At 41.6% G+C, this 20,228-nt stretch overlaps 1 protein-coding gene across 1 annotated transcript in view; it reads left to right on the top strand.

The window, feature by feature from the left end:
- The window catches only part of SGK1 (serum/glucocorticoid regulated kinase 1), a 113,042-nt gene that overhangs the window by 31,426 nt on the left and 61,388 nt on the right, over window positions 1-20,228 (top strand). Inside the window, exon 2 of the mRNA XM_029224106.1 lies at window positions 14,105-14,320. Within this exon, the coding sequence (XP_029079939.1) occupies window positions 14,105-14,320 (216 nt within the window). The remainder of the gene's footprint in view (window positions 1-14,104; window positions 14,321-20,228) is intronic.

Below are 20,228 nucleotides of genomic sequence, written 5' to 3'. Positions count from 1 at the left end.
GACATTTTTAATGCTTTTTACTATCTTCTGGCACTTGGTGGAGGGCTCAGGGACAGCTGGATTGTGGAAAGAAATGAAATTTTGGTCATTATCAATTTGGATTATAAAAGAAGACCATAAAACCCAAACTATAAGAACAATTTGAGTTCAAGCAATTGGACAGCTTTTATGCTACGTACAACCTTCATCACACAGTCTACTCTGTCATTTCCACAGAGAATAACCACAATTCCATTTCCTCTTTTCCCAAACAAGGGCGGATGTTCAGTTGACATGCATGGTAAGCCATACTGACTTTGAAATGTTGAAATATTTCTATAAGGGTTAGTAAATAGCCACTGTCCAGAACTTTCTGAGTGTCCCCTCCCTCCAACCAACCTAGCTGTTCCTGCCTGTCCCAAAGGACTCTTCAAGAACTCTCCACAATCTGATAAGCAGAGGCATGAAATTGGGACAGTAGGAGCCCTAAGCGATCCTGCCTGGGTCCCACAGTGTCTGTGCTCCGTGCCCCCGCTGTTCAACGGGTGAAATATTTTGAATTATGTCTACCTAAAAGCAACTTTCTTTTCCTGAGAATTGTATTCCTTGCATAATTACACCAATATGGTCCACATTTAAAAAATGCTTACTTTTTTTGGAATCTGGGTATGATGTGCCTCTGCCTTTCAGTTCTGCCTCTCACTAGGTAGATTATTTTCTCAGCCTTTTCCACATGACAAGAATGAGGCTGCTGGTATTTCCTCGGGACACATCCCTAGGGTCTGCAACCCAGAAAGAAGAAAACTCTACCTCCCAGCTTCAGTATGAAAAGATTTCAGAGAAGGATTCTGATTAGTTCTGATTTGGGTCTCAGGCCAACTCTTGGACCGATCACCATGGCCAGAGACATAAGGTCTTACAATTGCCTTTGCCTGAATGTTATGTATGAAACCCTCCCCATAAAGCTGAAAGGTTTGCTATATCCTTTTGGGGTTTAATGAGGACCATATTAATGTATTGCATTAAATATGTATTTCTGGATTATATACTCCGTTTTCATTTACTCATTTTTCCTTTAACGAGTCAGTTCATACTGCTCAGTATTGCTATCCATTGGCAGATTGCGCCATTTCTGGAGGGTGTAGGATCACCAGGGATGATGTTGCTTGCTAAGCTCTTTCTCTGATTCTAATTCTTTAGTTTTTTTTGTTTGTTTTTTGCGGTATGTGGGCCTCTCACTGTCGTGGCCTCTCCCGCTGTGGAGCACAGGCTCCGGATGTGCAGGCTCAGCGGCCATGGCTCACGGGCCCAGCCGCTCTGCAGCATGTGGGATCCTCCCGGACCGGGTCACGAACCCGTGTCCCCTGCATTGGCAGGCGGACTCTCAGCCACTGCGACACCAGGGAAGCCCTAATTCTTTAGTTTTAATATTATTATTAGTGTGTTTTTTTTTTTCACATCCCCAAATTGCATCTGTCCTGAAAACTATCTTTTTCTCCTTCTCCACTTACACAGATTCATAGTAATGGTAATTTTCCTTTGGCTCAATTGTTCTGAGGTCATAGTGAGTTTTCCGATTTCAGCAGTTTCCATAGGATTTTCAAACATCTGCAATTCATTCTGAATTCCTTCTGCCATCGCCTACATTTTTAGTACCTCAAAATTCTTGGACATAGTAGAGACTTAATAAATATCTATTTATTAGCTTTGACTTCCTTCTTGTTTTCAGGCAACAATTAAATCTTACCATTTTCTTTATAAAACATGAAGTGAGGGGAAAAAAATAGAATAGTGAAATAGCAACCATTACCAATACAGAACAAGCATCATCTGGAGGAAAACTGTTTTTGTTTTTTTTTTTAGGGAAACTGTTTTTGCATAAAATTGAAACTGACTGTTCTGTGTCGCTTCTGTTATAAGAAGCCTCGAGGAAGGAGCAAAAACATCAGGAAGGGGCTTCCCTGGTGGCGCAGTGGTTGAGAGTCCGCCTGCCGATGCAGGGGACACGGGTTCGTGCCCCGGTCCGGGAAGATCCCACATGCCGCGGAGCGGCTGGGCCCGTGAGCCATGGCCGCTGAGCCTGCGCGTCCGGGGCCTGTGCTCCGCAACGGGAGAGGCCACAACAGTGAGAGGCCCGCGTACCGCAAAAAAAAAAAAAATCAGGGAGTAGTAATAAGCCCCCATTTTGGAGGCAAATCATCTTCCCTTTCATTTAGAGCTTTCAATTTAATTAAGGAATGTACACTGTTCAAATAATGAGACTTTCATCAGTCTGCATCATTGCAATTTAAATGGATTTTCTAACAACTGCCCTTAATACCATATGATTATTTTAAGAGCCTTGTGGGCTTTTTCCATTTATCTAATGGAGGTAATACATAGTTATGGAAGAATGTAACTGGCTTGGCAAGCAAGGAGAGAATGTAGTGGGTAAAGCAAATGTTATTTGATCATTTGTTCATTCAGCAGACCTGTGCCGAGCACAGCACACCGTAGAAGTAGGGGTTCCAAATTATCTTAGTAGAACCCAGTGAAGAAATAGCCTTGAATCTGTGACGTGGCTGCAAGGGACTGTGGGGTTTACCAGCACCGAGCCCTTCATTCCACAGATAAGGGCAGTGAAGTTCAAACAGGTTAAGTGAGTTGCTCAAGGTGGTTGCACAGCTGGAACAAGAATCCAGTTCTCATAAGCCAGTTCATTCATTTCTGTAGAAAATCATTTTTACGTTTTACATGTTTTTTAAATTGTGAGAAAACCCAAATCACTTGTAAACTGACTGTTTCACCCCAGAATAACATAAAAGCAATATTATACTTGCTGTTTAGTAACCTTTCATGTGTCACACCTGACCCTACCCTTAACCATAAGAATCTATTAAATTCATAATATACCTTGATTATTAAGGAACTTAGCAGTTGTATGAAATAATAAACCTCTGACACTATATTAGATTTGGTCGGGGGGGGAGGAGGGAGGAAGAAGGGAAGGAGATGGTCTTTGAAGGATGATAAGGTAGCGCTCCAACAGGGGCTGCAAAGTGGCGCTTAGGCTTCCACTTGTATTATACTCAGGGTAACTCCTCCCAGTGCCCGCTCCTGGGTCTGCCCATCCTACCTGACCCCCTAACCTCCAAGGCCCCACTCTTTTCATGCTTCATTCAGTCTGCCCTGACCTTCATCCAGTCACACAGAGCTTGAAAGGAAAATTTAAAAATTTTTTAAAGAATCTGGTTTACCTTCATTTTTTAAAAAGCTCCCCTAGGGGTTTCCCTGGTGGCGCAGTGGTTGAGAGTCCACCTGCCGACGCTGAGGACACGGGTTCGTGCCCTGGTCCGGGAAGATCCCACATGCCGCGGAGCGGCTGGGCCCGTGAGCCATGGCTGCTGAGCCTGCGTGTCCAGAGCCTGTGCTCCGCAATGGGAGAGGCCACAACAGTGAGAGGCCCGCGTACCGCAAAAAAAAAAAAAAAAGCTCCCCTAGGTTTAGAAACACATGTAGGAGATGTGCTTTCTTGGGTTTCCCTGGTGGTGCAGTGCTTAAGAATCTGCCTGCCAATGCAGCAGACACGGGTTCGAACCCGGGTCTGGGAAGATCCCACATGCCCTGGAGCAACTAAGCCCATGAGCCACAACTACTGAGCCTGTGTTCCACAACTACTGAAGCCTGCGTACCTAGAGCCAGTGCTCCGCAACAAGAGAAGCCACCGCAATGAGAAGCCCGTGAACCGCAGCGAAGAGTAGGCCTCGCTCCCGGCAGCTAGAGAAAGCCCTTGCACAGCAAGAAAGACCCAATGCAGCCAGAAATAAGTAAATTAAAAAAAAAAAAAAGATGTGCTTTCTCGAGACCCCCCTCTCTACCCAGTGCTTGCTCCTCTAGTCTAGGCTGCCTTTCCCCTGGACGTGCTCTAATTCATCCAGAGTACGGCAAGTCTAATCACTGGAAATTTTAAAACCCTTAAGTTTTCTCTCCCTGGGAGTGAAGGATAGCATTCCATCATTCAGGAGGTCAAGTCCCTTTGATAGCTGACACCCTTCCCTCTTTGGCTTTGTGTCTTGCCCTATACATGTTCACCCCCAAGGGCGGCTCCAGCCAAGCCCATCACGCTATCCTCTCTATCCAAAACCCACCCCCGTCACGGCCCTGTCCTAGCTGTTCCCAAAGATGAACTCAAACTAGCTTTAACACTGTTTTACAATTGTTTATTTCCTTGTTGATTCTTAAGGACAATTGCCTCTTATTTTTTATTCCCTGTGCCTTGAATAATATCTGGCTTTAAGCCAATCAACAAATATTTCTTTATCGCTTACTATATGCTTGGAGCTGCGCTCAGGAGGTATAATAGTGAGCCTCTTTCCTTGGGAGCTTCAGCTCAAAGTCAGGGCAGACAGGAAGTGGGGAGAGGATGGGCTAGGAAGAGGGAACACACAAAAGAAACTTTGTAAATGTCCCTTTAAGGAATAAATGAGAGAAAATAATGTCTTCCTCCTTGCGAAACTCAAATTATAATAGGGAAAATAGACAAGTAAATCGGAGTGAATGTGAGGTCCCATTCGAACAAATAAATACCTTAATGGGTCAAGGAGTAGTGAGAAGACAGACAACGGTAGTCTGTCCCTAGTGTGTGACACTTAGTAAGAGTTCCCAGATGGACAGGTGGGTCAGAGGGAAGAGTTTGTACACAATCAAAGACTTAGGAGACCAGTCTTTAAGACAACTGAAAATTAAATGATATAGTGGAGGCTCTGGATCCACTGGGGGCACAATGGGAAAGGAGAATGCAGATCCTTGGGGAATTGGTATCCCAGGCCAAGGAGTTTAGACTTTACCATTTTACTTTTTTTTTTTTTTTTTTTGGTCATGCCGCAGAGCATGCAGGATCTTAGTTCCCTGACCAGGGATCAAACCCAGGCCCCCTGCAGTGGAAGCACAGAGTCCTAACCACTGGACTTCCAGGGAATTCCCCTAGACTTTACCGTTTAGATGAGTGTTCTTCAATCTGTGTGTCAGCTATTAGTGGGTCATGAAATCAAATTAGTGGGTTGTAATAAGCATTTTAAAGGAATAGATTAGAATAGAAAATGTCAGTGCAATTTCATGAAAAAAGAATTAAGTTGGAGGTAGACAATTTTTCCTGTTATCTCTCTCTGTATTATTACAAATGTGTATAAATGTGTACATGTGCAGGACTTTTTTTCTTTCCTGGCCGCACCATGTGGCTTGCAAGACCTCAGTTCCCCAGCCAGGGATTGAACCCTGACCACGGCCATGAAAGCCTGGAATCCTAACCACTAGGCCACCAGGGAACTCCCTGCACAGGACTTTCTTACAGCACATCCATCCTTACCAAACAGATTTGAAAGCCACTGCTGCCATTGATGGGAAACCACTGAAGAGTTTAAAGCTGGGGCAAGATCAGCTTTTCCATTTGGAAAGATGCTGTGGTTTCAGTGAGAATGGATTAAAGTGTCAAGGCCATATAGGGCTTGGCTTTAAGAATCCAGATAAAAGACAATAAAACAGTGATTCTCGAATGAATATAGACTTGAGAGCTGCAGGATAGATAGATTTGCTGATTCCTCCCTCTTTTCCACCTCCACTGCTGCTATTCTTTTTTGGCCCTTATCATTTCTTTTATAATCAAAGACTCCTGACTCACCTAGCTACTTGTGTTCTTGATCAACTTAAATCCATCCATCATACTGCATTGAAAGACACATCTGACCATCCCACTCTCCTGCTTTAAACACTTCAGTGACCATTCATCACCCCACAGCCCAACTTTTCTATCCAGCTTCAGTTCTTGCCTCTCCTCTATGGGCTTATTTTCTATACATCACATGCAGATTTTTGCCTCTGTAATTTGTTTCCTGTCGTCCTCTCTGCTGGAAGTGTCTTTCCCATTTCAATTCACCAGGCTTCCTTTAACTCAACCTTTAAGCCTCAATTTAACCATCACTTCCTCCAGGAAGCCTTCCCTGATTTCTCCCAACTGGGTCAAATACCTCCCACTTTTTCTGCCATGGCACTTTGTATAAAACTCTCCCCTGCTTGGAACCATAACTATAATAGCAAATATTAACCAAGTGTTCACCCAGTGCCAAGTGCTGAGTTTACTTGCATTGTCTCATTTAGGCCTCATAAAACCCTGATGAGGTTGGTATTATCATTATCTCTATTTTACAAGTGTAGAAACTAAGATTTGGGAAGGCTCAGTCAGTTGCTTAAGCAGTGATGCTAGGTTTTGCAGCCAAGCAGTGTGGTTCTAGAGCTTATGCTTTTAACTATTTGCTACATTAACACTTACTATGATGTGATAACCCACAGGCTCCTGGGTCAGTCTCCTCTGAAATGCAAGCAACCTCACTCAAAGGTCACTCGAGCAATTTTATTTCTTTGTGTCTTCACCACCCAGCATAATGCCAGGCAGAGACTTTTTGAACTTTTGTTGAAACCTTTAAATGCTGCAGAGTATGCAAGCCAGGTTAAGTACTGAGAAGGGTCCATTGGATTTAGAAATGAGGTTTATTGACATCTCAGTAAAAACTTGTTTCAATGGAGTGAGACTCTTTTTGTCATGTTCTTCCCTTTAGTCCCAGAAAATATTAGGTGATCCATAATATTTGTTTAATGGATAATTGCAATGGGCTGAGGAGTAAATGTGAGGTGAAGAAATGGAGATCATGTTTTCATGAAGCTTAGCTAAGAAGGAAAAGGGCTGGGGTGGTGGTGAAAGAGGGTTTCTGGAACCAGGAAATTTATGGGTGAAGGGGGGGTGTTATGTGTTCAGTTAGTTTGCTGGCTTTTTAGAGATAGTTCAAATATTTCAATGTGTTGAATACGCCAGGGGACAGTAGCCAAAAGAGAAGAAGTTAAAGCTCCTGGAACAGGGCATTATTGGAGGAGCCAGAAGAGGAAGCTTCCAAAGCGTGTGTGGGTGGATTAGCTGTGGACGGGCCAGACAGGCTCTTTCCCAGGGATCAGCTCAGCCTTGCCATTTTCCCTGAGCCTTATTTTTCAATTCCAAAAGCAAATAGTACATACTGCCCCCTAAGAGATATTACCTGAAAGAATTCTCTCCTACTTCCTCTTTTTTCCTTTTTTTTTTTTTTTTTTTTTTTTACTGTCACCATTATTTTATTCATCCATTCACTCAACAAATATTTACTGATACCTACTTTGTGCCCAGCACAAAAGAAGCCTTTCATTTTTTTTTTAAAGGGCCATTTAAACACTAAAAAAGCCAAATGTACATGATTCCAGAATGCCAGACAATCCGTTAAATCGAACATGTCTGGTTTTAAGCATAACTTTTTCTGTTGTCCTCACCGTTCCCATCCTGCCAAGGGCTGTTCCTCTTTTTTCTTTTTCTTTTTTTTTTTTTTTTTTAATTTTCTAGATCCAGGAAAGACGAATTCAAGCTAAAAGCCTCAGTCCCAGAACTTAAAGGACTGAGAAAAACTCTACTTCCATTTCCAAAGAAAGACTTATGTCAGTGAATTCTGAGCTTTTTCTGTTTAAAGCTTTGTGGGGGGAGACGGGGTGAGGTGGGCACCTAAACGAGGAGGAAGAAGAAGGGGATTTACAGGACTGAGTACAAGAACCGGGTCTGGTGTTGAATCCTCACCACCTCATGCTGGTAGAACAGGGAGGGCGGGCAGCTGTAACAGGGGATGCAGCTGAGGGTGTAGGTAGCAGCGTAGAAAAGGATGAAGAGATGTGGACCCTCTCATTCCTGCCTCTTCCCCCTAGCCCTCCTCACCACCCCATCCCCCAGACGAGGCCTGGGGAAACACAGGGTTAGACCCTGAGAATCTTGAACAGGATGTAATTACCTTGGCCAATGCTGACAAGAAAGGACGGGGAAATCCCAAGGGCAGTGGCATGAAAGGATGGGGAATTCCAAAAATCACTCTGTCTTCTCAGGGTGTCTGCTCTGAGGAGCTACTGCTATGTGAAAGAAATTGTTACGCAGAACATATTTATTACCTTGATAGAGGATGACAGCCAAGTGTGTTAAGAACTATAAATGAGGGCTTCCCTGGTGGCGCAGTGGGTAAGAATCCGCCTGCCAATGCAGGGGACACGGGTTCTAGCCCTGGTCTGGGAAGATCCCACATGCCTCAGAGCAACTAAGCCCGTGCGCCACAACTACTGAGCCGGTGTGCCACAACTACTGAAGCCTGCACGCCTAGAGCCCGTGCTCCACAACAACAGAAGCCACTGCAGTGAGAAGCCCTCACACCGCAAGGAAGAGTAGCCCCCGCTCGCTGCAACTAGAGAAAGCTTGCATGCAGCAACAAAGACCCAACGCAGCCAAAAAAAAAAGATCTATAAATGAATAAATATAGTTATTGTCAAAAATAATCAAGCAGGGCTTCCCTGGTGGCACAGTGGTTGCGAGTCCGCCTGCTGATGCAGGGGGCGCGGGTTCGTGCCCCGGTCCGGGAAGATCCCACATGCCGCGGAGCAGCTGGGCCCATGAGCCATGGCCACTGAGACTGCGTGCTCCGCAAAGAGAGAGGCCACAGCAGTGAGAGGCCCGTGTACCACACAAAAAAGTAATAATAATAACAATAATAATAATCAAGCAATTCCTATTTTTATTGCCTACTATTTGTAAGGTCTAATGCTAGCCTCTGGGGAATTAAAAAAAAAGCCTAAGATGCTGTCCTCACCCTTATGTTCCAGTTAGAGAGATGACATAGCATAACAGCCGGTGAGCATCAAAGTCCCACGGTTTTATTTAAGCAATACACACTGCAGATGTTCAGAGAAAAGAAAGTTAGGTGATGACCACGAATAGCTAAAGTGAAGAAATCAGATTAATATCACGGACCTTGTCTCATAGCACTGTTATATTTTAGGAACCGTGCTATGAAGCAGCCCCGGGCACCAAGGTAAGAGGAACTTGCTTCCAGGAGCCTTCTCCTGAATTACATTAATGTCAAAAGCAGCCTGCTGGCAGGCACCCCTCTGGCAAAAGGAATAGGTGTGGAGGTCTCTCTTTATGATCAATTGAATTATTCAGATCATCTTACTAGAAAACTTGCTTGACTATATCTGAACTGAAAGTTATGGTGGCATCATATAAACAAAGTCGGTTTTGTATAATAAAAAACACCTCTCTGGAAATTGCCAAAGTTGTGTCCAACATCAAGTTCGCTTGGATTTTAAGGAAGAGACAGCTCTTCATTCCCAGAAAACAAAAGGAGTGATGAGACCAGCAGGTGCTGTCTTGTGAATTCACGGATAAGTACTTGAACCCTCTATAATTTTTCTGTATCAGTGGACATCATTATTAGCTTAAACGTATTAAATTAGGAGGAATATATGTTTCCTATTATTTAATAGGAAAAGAAAACCACTAGTGGAAAATCCCTCGAAGCTGGCCAATCTTTTTAATCACATCTGGTGATTTTCTAGTCTGTGGGATTATTGCTTTTGGAGATTTTTTTCAAATCTATTCAAATAGAGAAATTAAAAAAAACAGGGCAGACTGATTTAGCAAAGAGATTGGCTTAATATTTTGCATACACACTGTTCAGTAAGAGTAGCTGTGAGGTTAAAAGAAAGGCTTTACTCTTTGACCTGTGGCTGGAGAGGTAATTCCTCCTTTAAAAGCCTGATGCGGTTTGGAGAACAGGCTTCTAGAAAGCCCAAGTGAGGGAGTTTTTGATTTATTCGGGGTGAAGAGGATGTCTCACCCCAGTCCGTGTTTGTTTACAATGCTCTCCACAAACGAGTGTGTGGCTCTGAATAAAACCAGGCCCAGGTGGCCCAGGAGCCAGGGCAGCAGCCTGTATCCGGGCATTCATTTTTCTCACACACGCAGCTGCTACGGTTTTCCGAGAGCCATTGTGACAGGTCTCTGAGGGGCTCCCAAAGCCACTCGCTGTCAGCAACTCCCACAATAGGCCGGTTGTAGCTTGAATTCCCTCAGGGCCAAGGGAGTGGTCCTGCGCTCAGCAGTTTTGGAGGGCACCTTGCCAGAGTCCAAGGCCAGAGGGAGAGCCCTTGTACTCACTCCCTGTCCAGCCACTGTCTCAAGATTAAGTGCACATCGTCAACCCTGTCATGAATCAGGCCAATAAAAACCACTTGGAAGGCTCCAAAGCAGTGAAATGTGCAAAGCAGTAGGAGGGGAAGGGACAGACTGAAGCCAGTAAGAGGACTTAGCCAGAGGAGATACAGCAGTTCAAGACAAAGCAGGTGATGAACGCCAGCCACAGTCCTTTCACAAAACGTATCACTGTATCTATTTTTATAACACCTTTCTCCTTTCTCCCTGATGCTTCTGGAGAAATGGAATATTTCTAAATTTCCCTCACGACCTTTTCTGTGGAAAGAGAGGGAGAATCCTAGTCCCATGTCTGTAAGGATCAGAATGGGTTAATTCGTTGAAGGTTATTTGGAATCAGGGACCTTTCTAATGAAATGTCACGCCACCCGCTCCCTGCCCTCCAGTGGGAGGTGTGAAGACACAAAACACAAAACACTCACTCTTAGGAGATTTGAGTAAGTCATGTTATTCAGTAAGTTTACGTGAAATATAATAGATTCTAATAACCAAATCCCCAGAAATATGACACATACTTCACAAGTAGATCTTGGCAAGTCACTGGGTTTTTTCCCCTGGAAGACTTCAGTAGAACATGGCTATTTGTTTCAAGTCTTCAACGCATATCTTCAGCTTGAATCTTTCTCCCGAAATCTCATAAAATTAAAACTGAACCCTCCACTGAGACTGATCATTCACCTCTGCTTTACTTCCCCCTTTATTCTTTATTTAAATAAATAAAGAATTTACTCCTTTAGTCATAAGTCGAGCTCCACGAGGGCAGGTTTTGGGGGATCTGACTTATGAACTGAATTCTCAATGCCTAGATTATGCCTGGCACGTAGCTGGTCTTCGATAATAAGTGATGAATACGTGAATGAAAGTTAAAATGTTGAAAGCATTGGATTTTTTTTAAGTTAGAAGATAGCAAATCATTTTATTTCTACTTCATAGAATTCTACGTCATACTTATTCTACTCGCTAGAATAACTTCAAGGGTCAAGCAGTGACTCTTGAAGGTGTAGGGTATGTTTGACTAGGGCTTTATTTGGCCAGCATTGTTTGCTTGGGGGTTTTATGTGTTTGTTTGTTCATTTTTTCATTTAAATGTAAAAACACTTGGCAAGCATGCACTCCTAGTTTGCCGCAGTCTCTACCTGGTCATATACCTTGGTCATAGGGCTTTACACATTTCCTGTTCTTGCCAGCCTCTGAAGACACTGAGTTTGCCAGCTTATACCCTAGTAGAAACTAGTTGACTGATTTGCTTAAACTAAGAGGTGTAGTTTTTCCCACACAATAATTTACATTGTGACTTTGGGCAAATTACTAACATCTTTGGGTCTCTTTCAACTCTCAAATTCTGTAAAAGCATCTATGCATTGTTTGACAGCCTATGCTCAAAGTCATCTGGACTATTTTGGGAATTCTTAGCTGATATCAAATAAAATGACAATTCCTTATGTGATTCTTTTATTTAAATTTATTTATTTATTTTTGGTTCAGTTGGGTCTTTGTTGCTGCGCACGGGCTTTCTCTAGCTGTGGCGAGCGGGGGCTTCTCTTCATTGCGGTGCGCGGGCTTCTCTTGCTGCGGAGCGCCGGCTCCAGGCACATGGGCTTCAGTAGTCGTAGCGTGCAGGCTCAGTAGTTGTGACTGGCGGGCTCTAGAGCACAGGCTCAGTAGTTGTGGCGCACGCGTTTAGCTGCTCCGTGGCATGTGGGATGAGGGATCCTCCCGGACCATGGCTCGAACCCGGGTCGCCTGCATTGGCAAGCGGATTCTCAACCACTGCGCCACCGGGAAGCCCCAAACAAACACTTTGAATGCAGCTACTAACATGCTTATGGGGCCCCAGCGTACAAGAAATACTGATGGAACCCTCCCAAATGTTAACAGAATAGTAAACGTAAAAAGATTATTTTAAATGACGTTGAAAAGAGTACCTATACACAAAGCAAGTAAAAGACACGTATGTAACCAAAGAAAGAAATATGATGATTTTAATTGCTTAAGATTCTTATAAACTTTAAAAGAAATTATTCTTTAAAAAAATTAAAGCACAGGACACTGTAAAAAGAGGGAGAGCTAAGACATCCATGATCCTAACAAGAAATGCAAGTTTCTATTTTGCCTGTTACTTTCTTGCTTTATCTATAGATAGTACATATATTTTTACATTTGCAATTATAGTGATTGAGCAATTCTGTATTTGGCTTTTTTTCGTATAATTACATTCTAAACATTTTCCATGTTGCCACAGAGTCTTCACAATATTTATTTTTAGTGATGGCATAATATTCCATCAAATTGCTTAAACATTCTTATGCTATTACAATTTTAGTTTATTCTCAGTATATTTTTAAAAAATCTAATTGTCAGCATTACTAACTAAAGTTCAGTACTGTGATTTTATTTTTTCATCCTTTCAGTATACACTAATTTCACCAATTGGTTAACTATAAAAAGAATCCTCAGGAGTTTCAAAAAGCATGGAAAAGACATATTAAATTAGGATGAATTTCAAGCATTTGATGACAAGTCATAAATCACTCCAACACTTGCTAAAACTACATGCTTGTAAAGGAGTAGACAGTGGATTCAAAGTGCCTGCATCCTGCCTTTGCTTGACACCAGTATTGCGCCTTGGGGAAACTTGATTCATTTCTCTCTGCCTCTGTCTTCTCATCTGCAAAATGGGATTAGTAATAGTGCCTATCATGTAAGACTGTTCTGAGGATTAAACAAAAAAAAAAGTTGCATGTTAAACACTTAGAACAGTGCCTTTCACACTGAAAGTGCTATATAAATGTTATCCTTTTAATGTTAGAATACCTTTACATTTTTTCTCTACCTTACAAGAATTCTACATGCAAGCAAGACAAGTGGTGAGTTTTAAAACTTTAAGGAAAAAAAAAACCAAAGTGAGATAATTTCTTAGCCAGGAGCAACTTATTTTGCTTCTTTTTCTAAGGTGAATTGCTTACAATTCACCTTAGACATTTGTGAACTATCATTCTGTCAGCATAATCATAATAGTAAGAGTAAAGTAAAATAAGCACCACTCAGTGGCATGAAAGGATGAGGAATTCCAAAAGCCACTCTGTCTTCTCAGGGTGTCTGCTCTGAGGAGCTATTGCTATGTGAAAGAAATCATTATGCAGAACATATTTATTACCTTGATAGAAGATGACAGCCAAGTGTGTTAAGATCTATAAATGAGGGCTTCCCTGGTGGCGCAGTGGGTAAGAATCCGCCTGCCAATGCAGGGGACACGGGTTCTAGCCCTGGTCCGGGAAGATCCCACATGCCACGGAGCAACTAAGCCCGTGCGCCACAACTACTGAGCCGGTGTGCCACAACTACTGAAGCCCTCACGCCTAGAGCCCGTGCTCCACAACAAGAGTAGCCACTGCAGTGAGAAGCCCTCACACCACAAGGAAGAGGAGCCCCCACTCGCCGCAACTAGAGAAAGCTTGCATGCAGCAACAAAGATAAGAGTGAAGTAAAATAAGCACCATCGGGCTTCCCTGGTGGCGCAGTGGTTGAGAGTCCGCCTGCCGATACAGGGGACAAGAGTTCGTGCCCCGGTCCGGGAAGATCCCACATGCCGCGGAGCGGCTGGGTCCGTGAGCCATGGCCACTGAGCCTGCGCGTCCGGAGCCTGTGCTCCGCAACGGGAGAGGCCACAACAGTGAAAGGCCCGCGTACCACAGGAAAAAAAAAAAAAAAAAAAAGCACCATCTACTCAATATTATGTGCCAGGCAAAACACTTGGACTTTTAAAAATACTTTAAAATCTGCATAACAACCTGGGCAGAAATATTACTACCCCAGTCTTACAGATGGGGAGACAGACTCAGTGAAAGGAAATGACCAGCCAAAAAACACAAGGTGCTGGAAAATGAGTGGCCAGCACTGACCAATTCAGGTTATGTTAAGATTCGATGGGTAGGGAAGTTGTGAGACTCCTTTCCTGACTGTCCATCCCACCAACTTTCCCATCAAGGCCTCATTAGACATCAAAGGAGGTAAAACGCATTTTTTCTTTTCTTTTGCACACTGCAGGTACGAAGATGGATCAAGAGTCCGGTGGTCAGTGTGGACAAGCATCAGAGTCCCAGTCTGAAGTACACGGGACCCTCAGTGGTGTACATGCCACCAGGGGAGCCAGACTTCGAGCCTTCGTTGTGTCAGACGTGCCTGGGAGACCAAGCTTTCCAAAGAGGGGTTCTCCCTCAGGAGAAGGAGTCAAGCTCATGGGAAACTCAATCCGCGTGTGAAGTAAGTTTGCTCTGGATCCATTCTTCTGAAAGGATTCTAGGCCTTTGTTTTTCTTGTATCCATGCCATGGTACGCCCCCAAAATTTATTTTTTTAATGCACATTTATAAAGCTTCTGAGGAGGACATAGAATTGTGGCCTTTGTTAGTCCATTGTACTAAGTATTTTTTAAATAGACTTTACTTTTTAGAGCAATTTTCAGATTACAGCAAAATTGAGAAGAAAATATAGAAATTCCTGTACATTCCCTACCCCTAGATATGCATAGTCTCTCCCACTATCAACGCCCCCACCCGAGTGGAACATTCCTTACAACTGATGAGCCTACATTGACACATCCGCACCCAAAGTTCATAGTTTACATACGGGTTCACTCTTGGTGTTGTATATTCTATGGGTTTGGACAAATGTATAATGACATGTATCCATCTTTATAATATCATACAGAATAGTTTCACTGTCCTAAAAACCCTCGGTGTTTCACCTATTCATCCCACTCTTCCCCCAACCCCTGGCAACCACATATATTTTACTGTCTCCATAGTTTTGCCTTTTCCAGATGCCATGCAGTTAGAATCATACACTCTATTGTCCTAATTTTTTATGCTGTTCCAAGGCAGCAATGTTTTGGTCAACTAGAAATTCCTCCTAAGTTCTTTGATCACACAGAAATCAATTCTTGTATGATGTAAGAAAGATATCATAACAGTCATCTAAAGTTTGTAAACGCCACTGAAATATTTATCTCAACTTGATTTGACCCATAAGAGAGAACTATGTCAATCTTTCACTATTTTCCCATATATACTTATATTTTTCCTGACATTTTTCTCTGTTACTCCAAGAGTTTTGGGGATTTGTGTGATTGTTTGTTTTTTAATTTTGCTAATTCAAGGAAGCCAGATAACTGACTTATCTTGTAGGTTCTAACATTTCAAAAATTTAAGGTTGTATTTTTAACTTATAACTCAATTAGGCTTATTTAGTTTGACTTCTTAAACTGTCAGATTACATGTTTATATTATTTTTATTACCAATTTATTGACATAAAAATACAACAGTAAGAAGACAGGACATGTTATTACAAAGTACAATTAATTGCAAGTGATCTTCCAATATATTATTTCAAATCAGTACATCATAAGACGATAAATGTTAATAACTTCTCCTTTTTTTTTTTAAATCAGCATTTTCCAGAGATAAAGTAATCATTTTAGCTGCTAAAAGATAAAAACACTTGAATCTGAATTCCTTTTAACCCTGAGATATGCAATGTCTCAGAAACTGTTACCCCATGAAAAAGTAATACCTGCTGCCTACTTTCTAGGGTTATTGGAAATATCAAGTGAGATATACATGAAATATTTCATAATCTATAAAGTGCCACGCAAATATAAATCATCATTACTTATGTTTGCTGATGTATATATTAGCTAAGCCTGTAACTGAACTAGACTTCCATGACTAGGTTAGCAGTTTGCTGATCTATGAACATTTGTCATAGGGCATTTGTTGTTTAGCTAGACACTGGCTCAGCCCCATGTTAGTCATAAAAGGTAATAAATAGATTTTAAATGCAAGGATTGGAAAACTTTTTCTGTAAAAGGCCAAATAGCAAATATTTTAGGCTTTGCAGGCCATACGGTCTCTGTCACTTTGATTGAGCTCTGCCCTTGTAGGGAAAGCAGCCACAGATAACATACAAATGAATGGGCCTGACTGTGTTTAAATAAAACTTATATTTATAAAAACACGTGGCTGGTCCACCAGCCATAGTTTGCAGACTCTTGGACTCTTAAGAGTCTAAAAGAATTTGCCAACTCCTTAGAGTCTAAAGAACTATTCATGACTCAGAGGCAGAGAGAGGGCTCTGCAAATCCTATACAGAGCACAAATGCCTAGTCCTAAATATTTACTGGAGGGCCTACTATATGCCAAGCTGTTGGGAACAGAGCTAGATTAATGAATAAATGGAATTCCACTCAAGAGGAAACAATAAACAAAGAGCTGGAAGGAATTTAAAGCAACATTGTGATTCATCCTTTTACTTTATCCAGAATTATAGGTGAATCAGTCTCCAATTTACAATGGATTATCTGGTTCTGACTTAGTTGGGTTTTTTTAAGATCACCACAAACCAAAAAGACACTTATATTTTAACAATTTAAAAATGAATCTAGAAACTTCTCTGGTGGTCTAGTAGTTAAGACTCCACGCTTCCACTGCAGGGAGCACGGCTTCAATCCCTGGTTGGGAAAGTAAGATCCCGCATGCTGCGTGGCACAGCCAAAAAATAAAAATGAATCTATACTTTGTATCCTTTAGGGATTAAACCATGAAATAGTTCCTTGAGAAGGCACCTCTGTCCTTTTAGGAAGTGGAGTTGTGTGCTAAGTAGATGGAGAGGCTGTTAGATGGAGACCAGGCCTCGTGGCGAAGACCTCAAGTTGGCCCCCTGACAACTCCTGATGTGGATTATTTTAAGCAAGTCATTAATTCATCATTCCTGCTCAATGTTCCCTCCTATGAAAACTGAGATTATTCATGCCATCAAGTTTCTTCCTAGGAGTTTTTTGGTACTTTGCAGATGAGATGGGACTTTTAAAATCTTTTGTAAATGTGAATTTATGTGTAGTGTTCTGGAGTCAGGCAACCCACATTCTGGTGCCAGCTCTGTCCCAAGGTCAATATATGAACTTGAGCATGTCACAAAAGCTCTTCAACATCATGTGATGGGCCTAACCTAATTAACTCTAAAGCCCTTTTTAGTCTGAAATCCTGTGGTTGGAATTTGATGACCTATAAATGAGAAAAAACTCTCTATTTGATGTATAAAGATAAAGCATAGAAAATGAGGTGAGAATGTTTCAAATAAAATAAGAAAGGAAACAAAGCACAAGTCCTTTATGAATAATTATGAGAGGTTTTTTTTTTGTTTTTTTTTTCCTGACTTTAAAAATAGTACAGTCTAAATGCTACATTTGGGCTTCCCTGGTGGCACAGTGGTTGAGAGTCCGCCTGCCGATTCAGGGGACACGGGTTCATACCCCGGTCCGGGAAGATCCCACATGCCACGGAGCAGCTAGGCCCGTGAGCCATGGTCACTGAGCCTGTGCATCCGGAGCCTGTGCTCCGCAATGGGAGAGGCCACAACAGTGAGAGGTCCATGTACCGCAAAAAATAAATAAATAAACATAAATAAATGCTACTTTTAATGGCCAAAAATTTGCTAAGAGTTATAGTGCAGTTAGTTTGTGCCATGCCTTGCCAATTGTCTAGTTAGTAGCTTTTGAACATGTTTCTCCTATGGAAGAAACTGGGATATACGTATTGCTAATAAATCATCCAGAAGAATAGCAATATTGTGATGTTATTAGTAGTGCTGTCTAAAAATGGACTGTTTATTAAACAGACCTTTCTGGGAATGAGATGGGAAGAGGATAACATAGAGCTGTGTAAACTGTTACTGAATAATGCATGCCAGTGGAACTCAAGTTGAAGTCAACTTTTAGTTCCTGAAGAGGTGGAAAACCATGTTAGTTTTTCGATGGGTGCATGTTGATTAAACATATTCAAACTCTGTTTTGAAGTATATCTCTCACAGCACCTCCAATATCCAGATAGACCTAGCTGGAAGGACAGGAAAGGAATGTTTTGGAGTGGCAGTGGGGAAGGAAATCTGGTGTGAGGGAAAGCATAGGATTGGATCAAGATGGTAGCCAGAACATTTAACGTCATCTCTTCTTGCTTTAAATAATAGAAAACATGCACGCATTTTAATTTATAGTAGTGCTAGAAAACAAGGTATGTCATTGTATGCATAAGGAATAATTAAGACTCTCTGAAAGAAGGCAGGTAGGATTATGAAGTTGATGAGAAAACTACAGTCCAAAATGATCACATCAAAGACAGACCTAACAGATGGGGACACTGCAAGCTTATCTATTCAAAAGAATCCAGTAAGTTGGAAAATAAAGATGTTCCAGGCAAGGCTTAATAAAAGGAAAGCAGTGTTAAGAATATAAATGTCAGAAAAAATACAATGTAAGACAAAAAATTTGAAAGGAAGAAAGAGGAATATTTCATATTGATGAAAGATAGCTGCTAAGAAGGTAAAACATTCACCAACCTTTATGAGCTTAGCAACATAACACGGAAATAGTTAAAGCAACAAATAAAGAAATACAAAGAAAAATTGAAAATTCATGTCACAGAAGAACATTTTTGTCATACTTCTCCCAGGAATTGCCAGTTCAAGAAGACTGACAATGTGTGAGGATAGAGGATTTTATTTTATTTATTTTTTTTAATTAATCAATTTATTTATTTATTTACTTTTGGCTATGTTGGGTCTTTGTTGCTGCGCACGGGCTTTCTCTAGTTGCGGTGAGCGGGCACTACTCTTCGTTGTGGCGTGCAGGCTTCTCATTGTCCTGGCTTCTCTTGTTGTGGAGCACAGGCTCTAGGTGTACAGGCTTCAGTAGTTGTGGCACATGGGCTCAGTAGTTGTGGCTTGCGGGCTCTAGAGCTCAGGCTCAGTAGTTGTGCTGTACGGGCTTAGTTGCTCCACGGAATGTGGGATCTTCCCGGGCCAGGGCTCAAACCTGTGTCCCTTGCATTGGCAGGCAGATTCTTAACCACTGCACCACCAGGGAAGTCTCATTAGAAGATTTTAATAAAACAATTAACCAAATCTGATTTATGCTGAGATTTGTATATAAAGAAGAATATACTTTATTTTAAGCACACATGGAACGGTTACAAAAACTGACCAAGAATTAGATCATGAAGCATATCTCATCAAATTCCAAAAAACAGGAATCACACAGGTCGTACTAGCTAACTACAATTTGATAAAATTAGAAACTAAAAACAATGAGAGCCAACCACCATCCTCAGCCAATCCATCCACCTGGAATTCACATACATTCTTCCTATAACTCTGGGCTTACAGAGGAAATAAAAAAAGAAAACTAAATACTATTTTAAGTGTCTACCACACCACCAGGGAAATGCAAACTGAAACAATGAAATCCATTTGTTTTTAATCCATCAGATTGTCAATGGTTGAAAAGATTGATAATGTCATGGTAAAAGTATAGGCCAAAACACTACTGGTGGAAGGATTTTTTGGCAATTTTCCTTTATTAAAAATTCTCATCTACCTCTACTTTAGATATGTACTTGCTTATGCTGACAATGGGGACAGGTACAGTGATATTCAGTTTGAAAAGCAAATCGAAGATGAATATATATATAGCATCATCACATTTATTTTTTTTTTTAATTCGGTATTTCTCCTTTCATGTCTGTGTGTGTATGTGCGTGTGTATCTATGAGTATATGTGTGTGTCTGTGTAAATGCAAACAAAAAGATCTGGAAGTATATACATCAAACTGAAATAGTGATTACAACTTTCGTGTGATTCAAATGGAGAGATGAGGTGTGAGAGAGTAATCAAGAAGGACTTTAGCTTTGTCTATATTGGTTGAACCTCTCAAGACTATATTAATGTATTACCCGTGAGTTTGGGGAAAATATTATGCCCACCAGGAAACTCACTTGTAGAAAGGAAGTTATAACTCAACCTCATTGGTTAAAAGTCAGGCACCATCACAAAGATGGTTTTGCACCATGAGACTTTCCCATCACTACACTACAAAGAAAGGCACGTGGAGGAAAATGGAAACACACAATGTTTGTGCTCCCAGCGTACCTTGCTAATCCTTCTGTCTGTCAATCATCTTACCCTGCCCTGTGTGGTGTTTGTTGGTATGCACATCCATTCATTCTCTCAGTTCCCCCCAGTTTTTAAATCTAACATGTTCATTTTCCTATATCCTTCCTGGACCTTGCCTACATCTTAAAAATTAATGTGTTCTTTGTTTTTCTCTTTGCCTTTATTAGT

This window comes from Monodon monoceros, unplaced genomic scaffold, assembly GCF_005190385.1.
Source record: "Monodon monoceros isolate NGI ecotype Baffin Bay Population unplaced genomic scaffold, NGI_Narwhal_1 Super_Scaffold_15, whole genome shotgun sequence".
NCBI lineage: Eukaryota > Metazoa > Chordata > Mammalia > Artiodactyla > Monodontidae > Monodon > Monodon monoceros.
The sequence above is the reverse complement of the archived record's forward strand: the minus strand, read 5'-3'. Positions and strand labels throughout refer to the sequence as shown.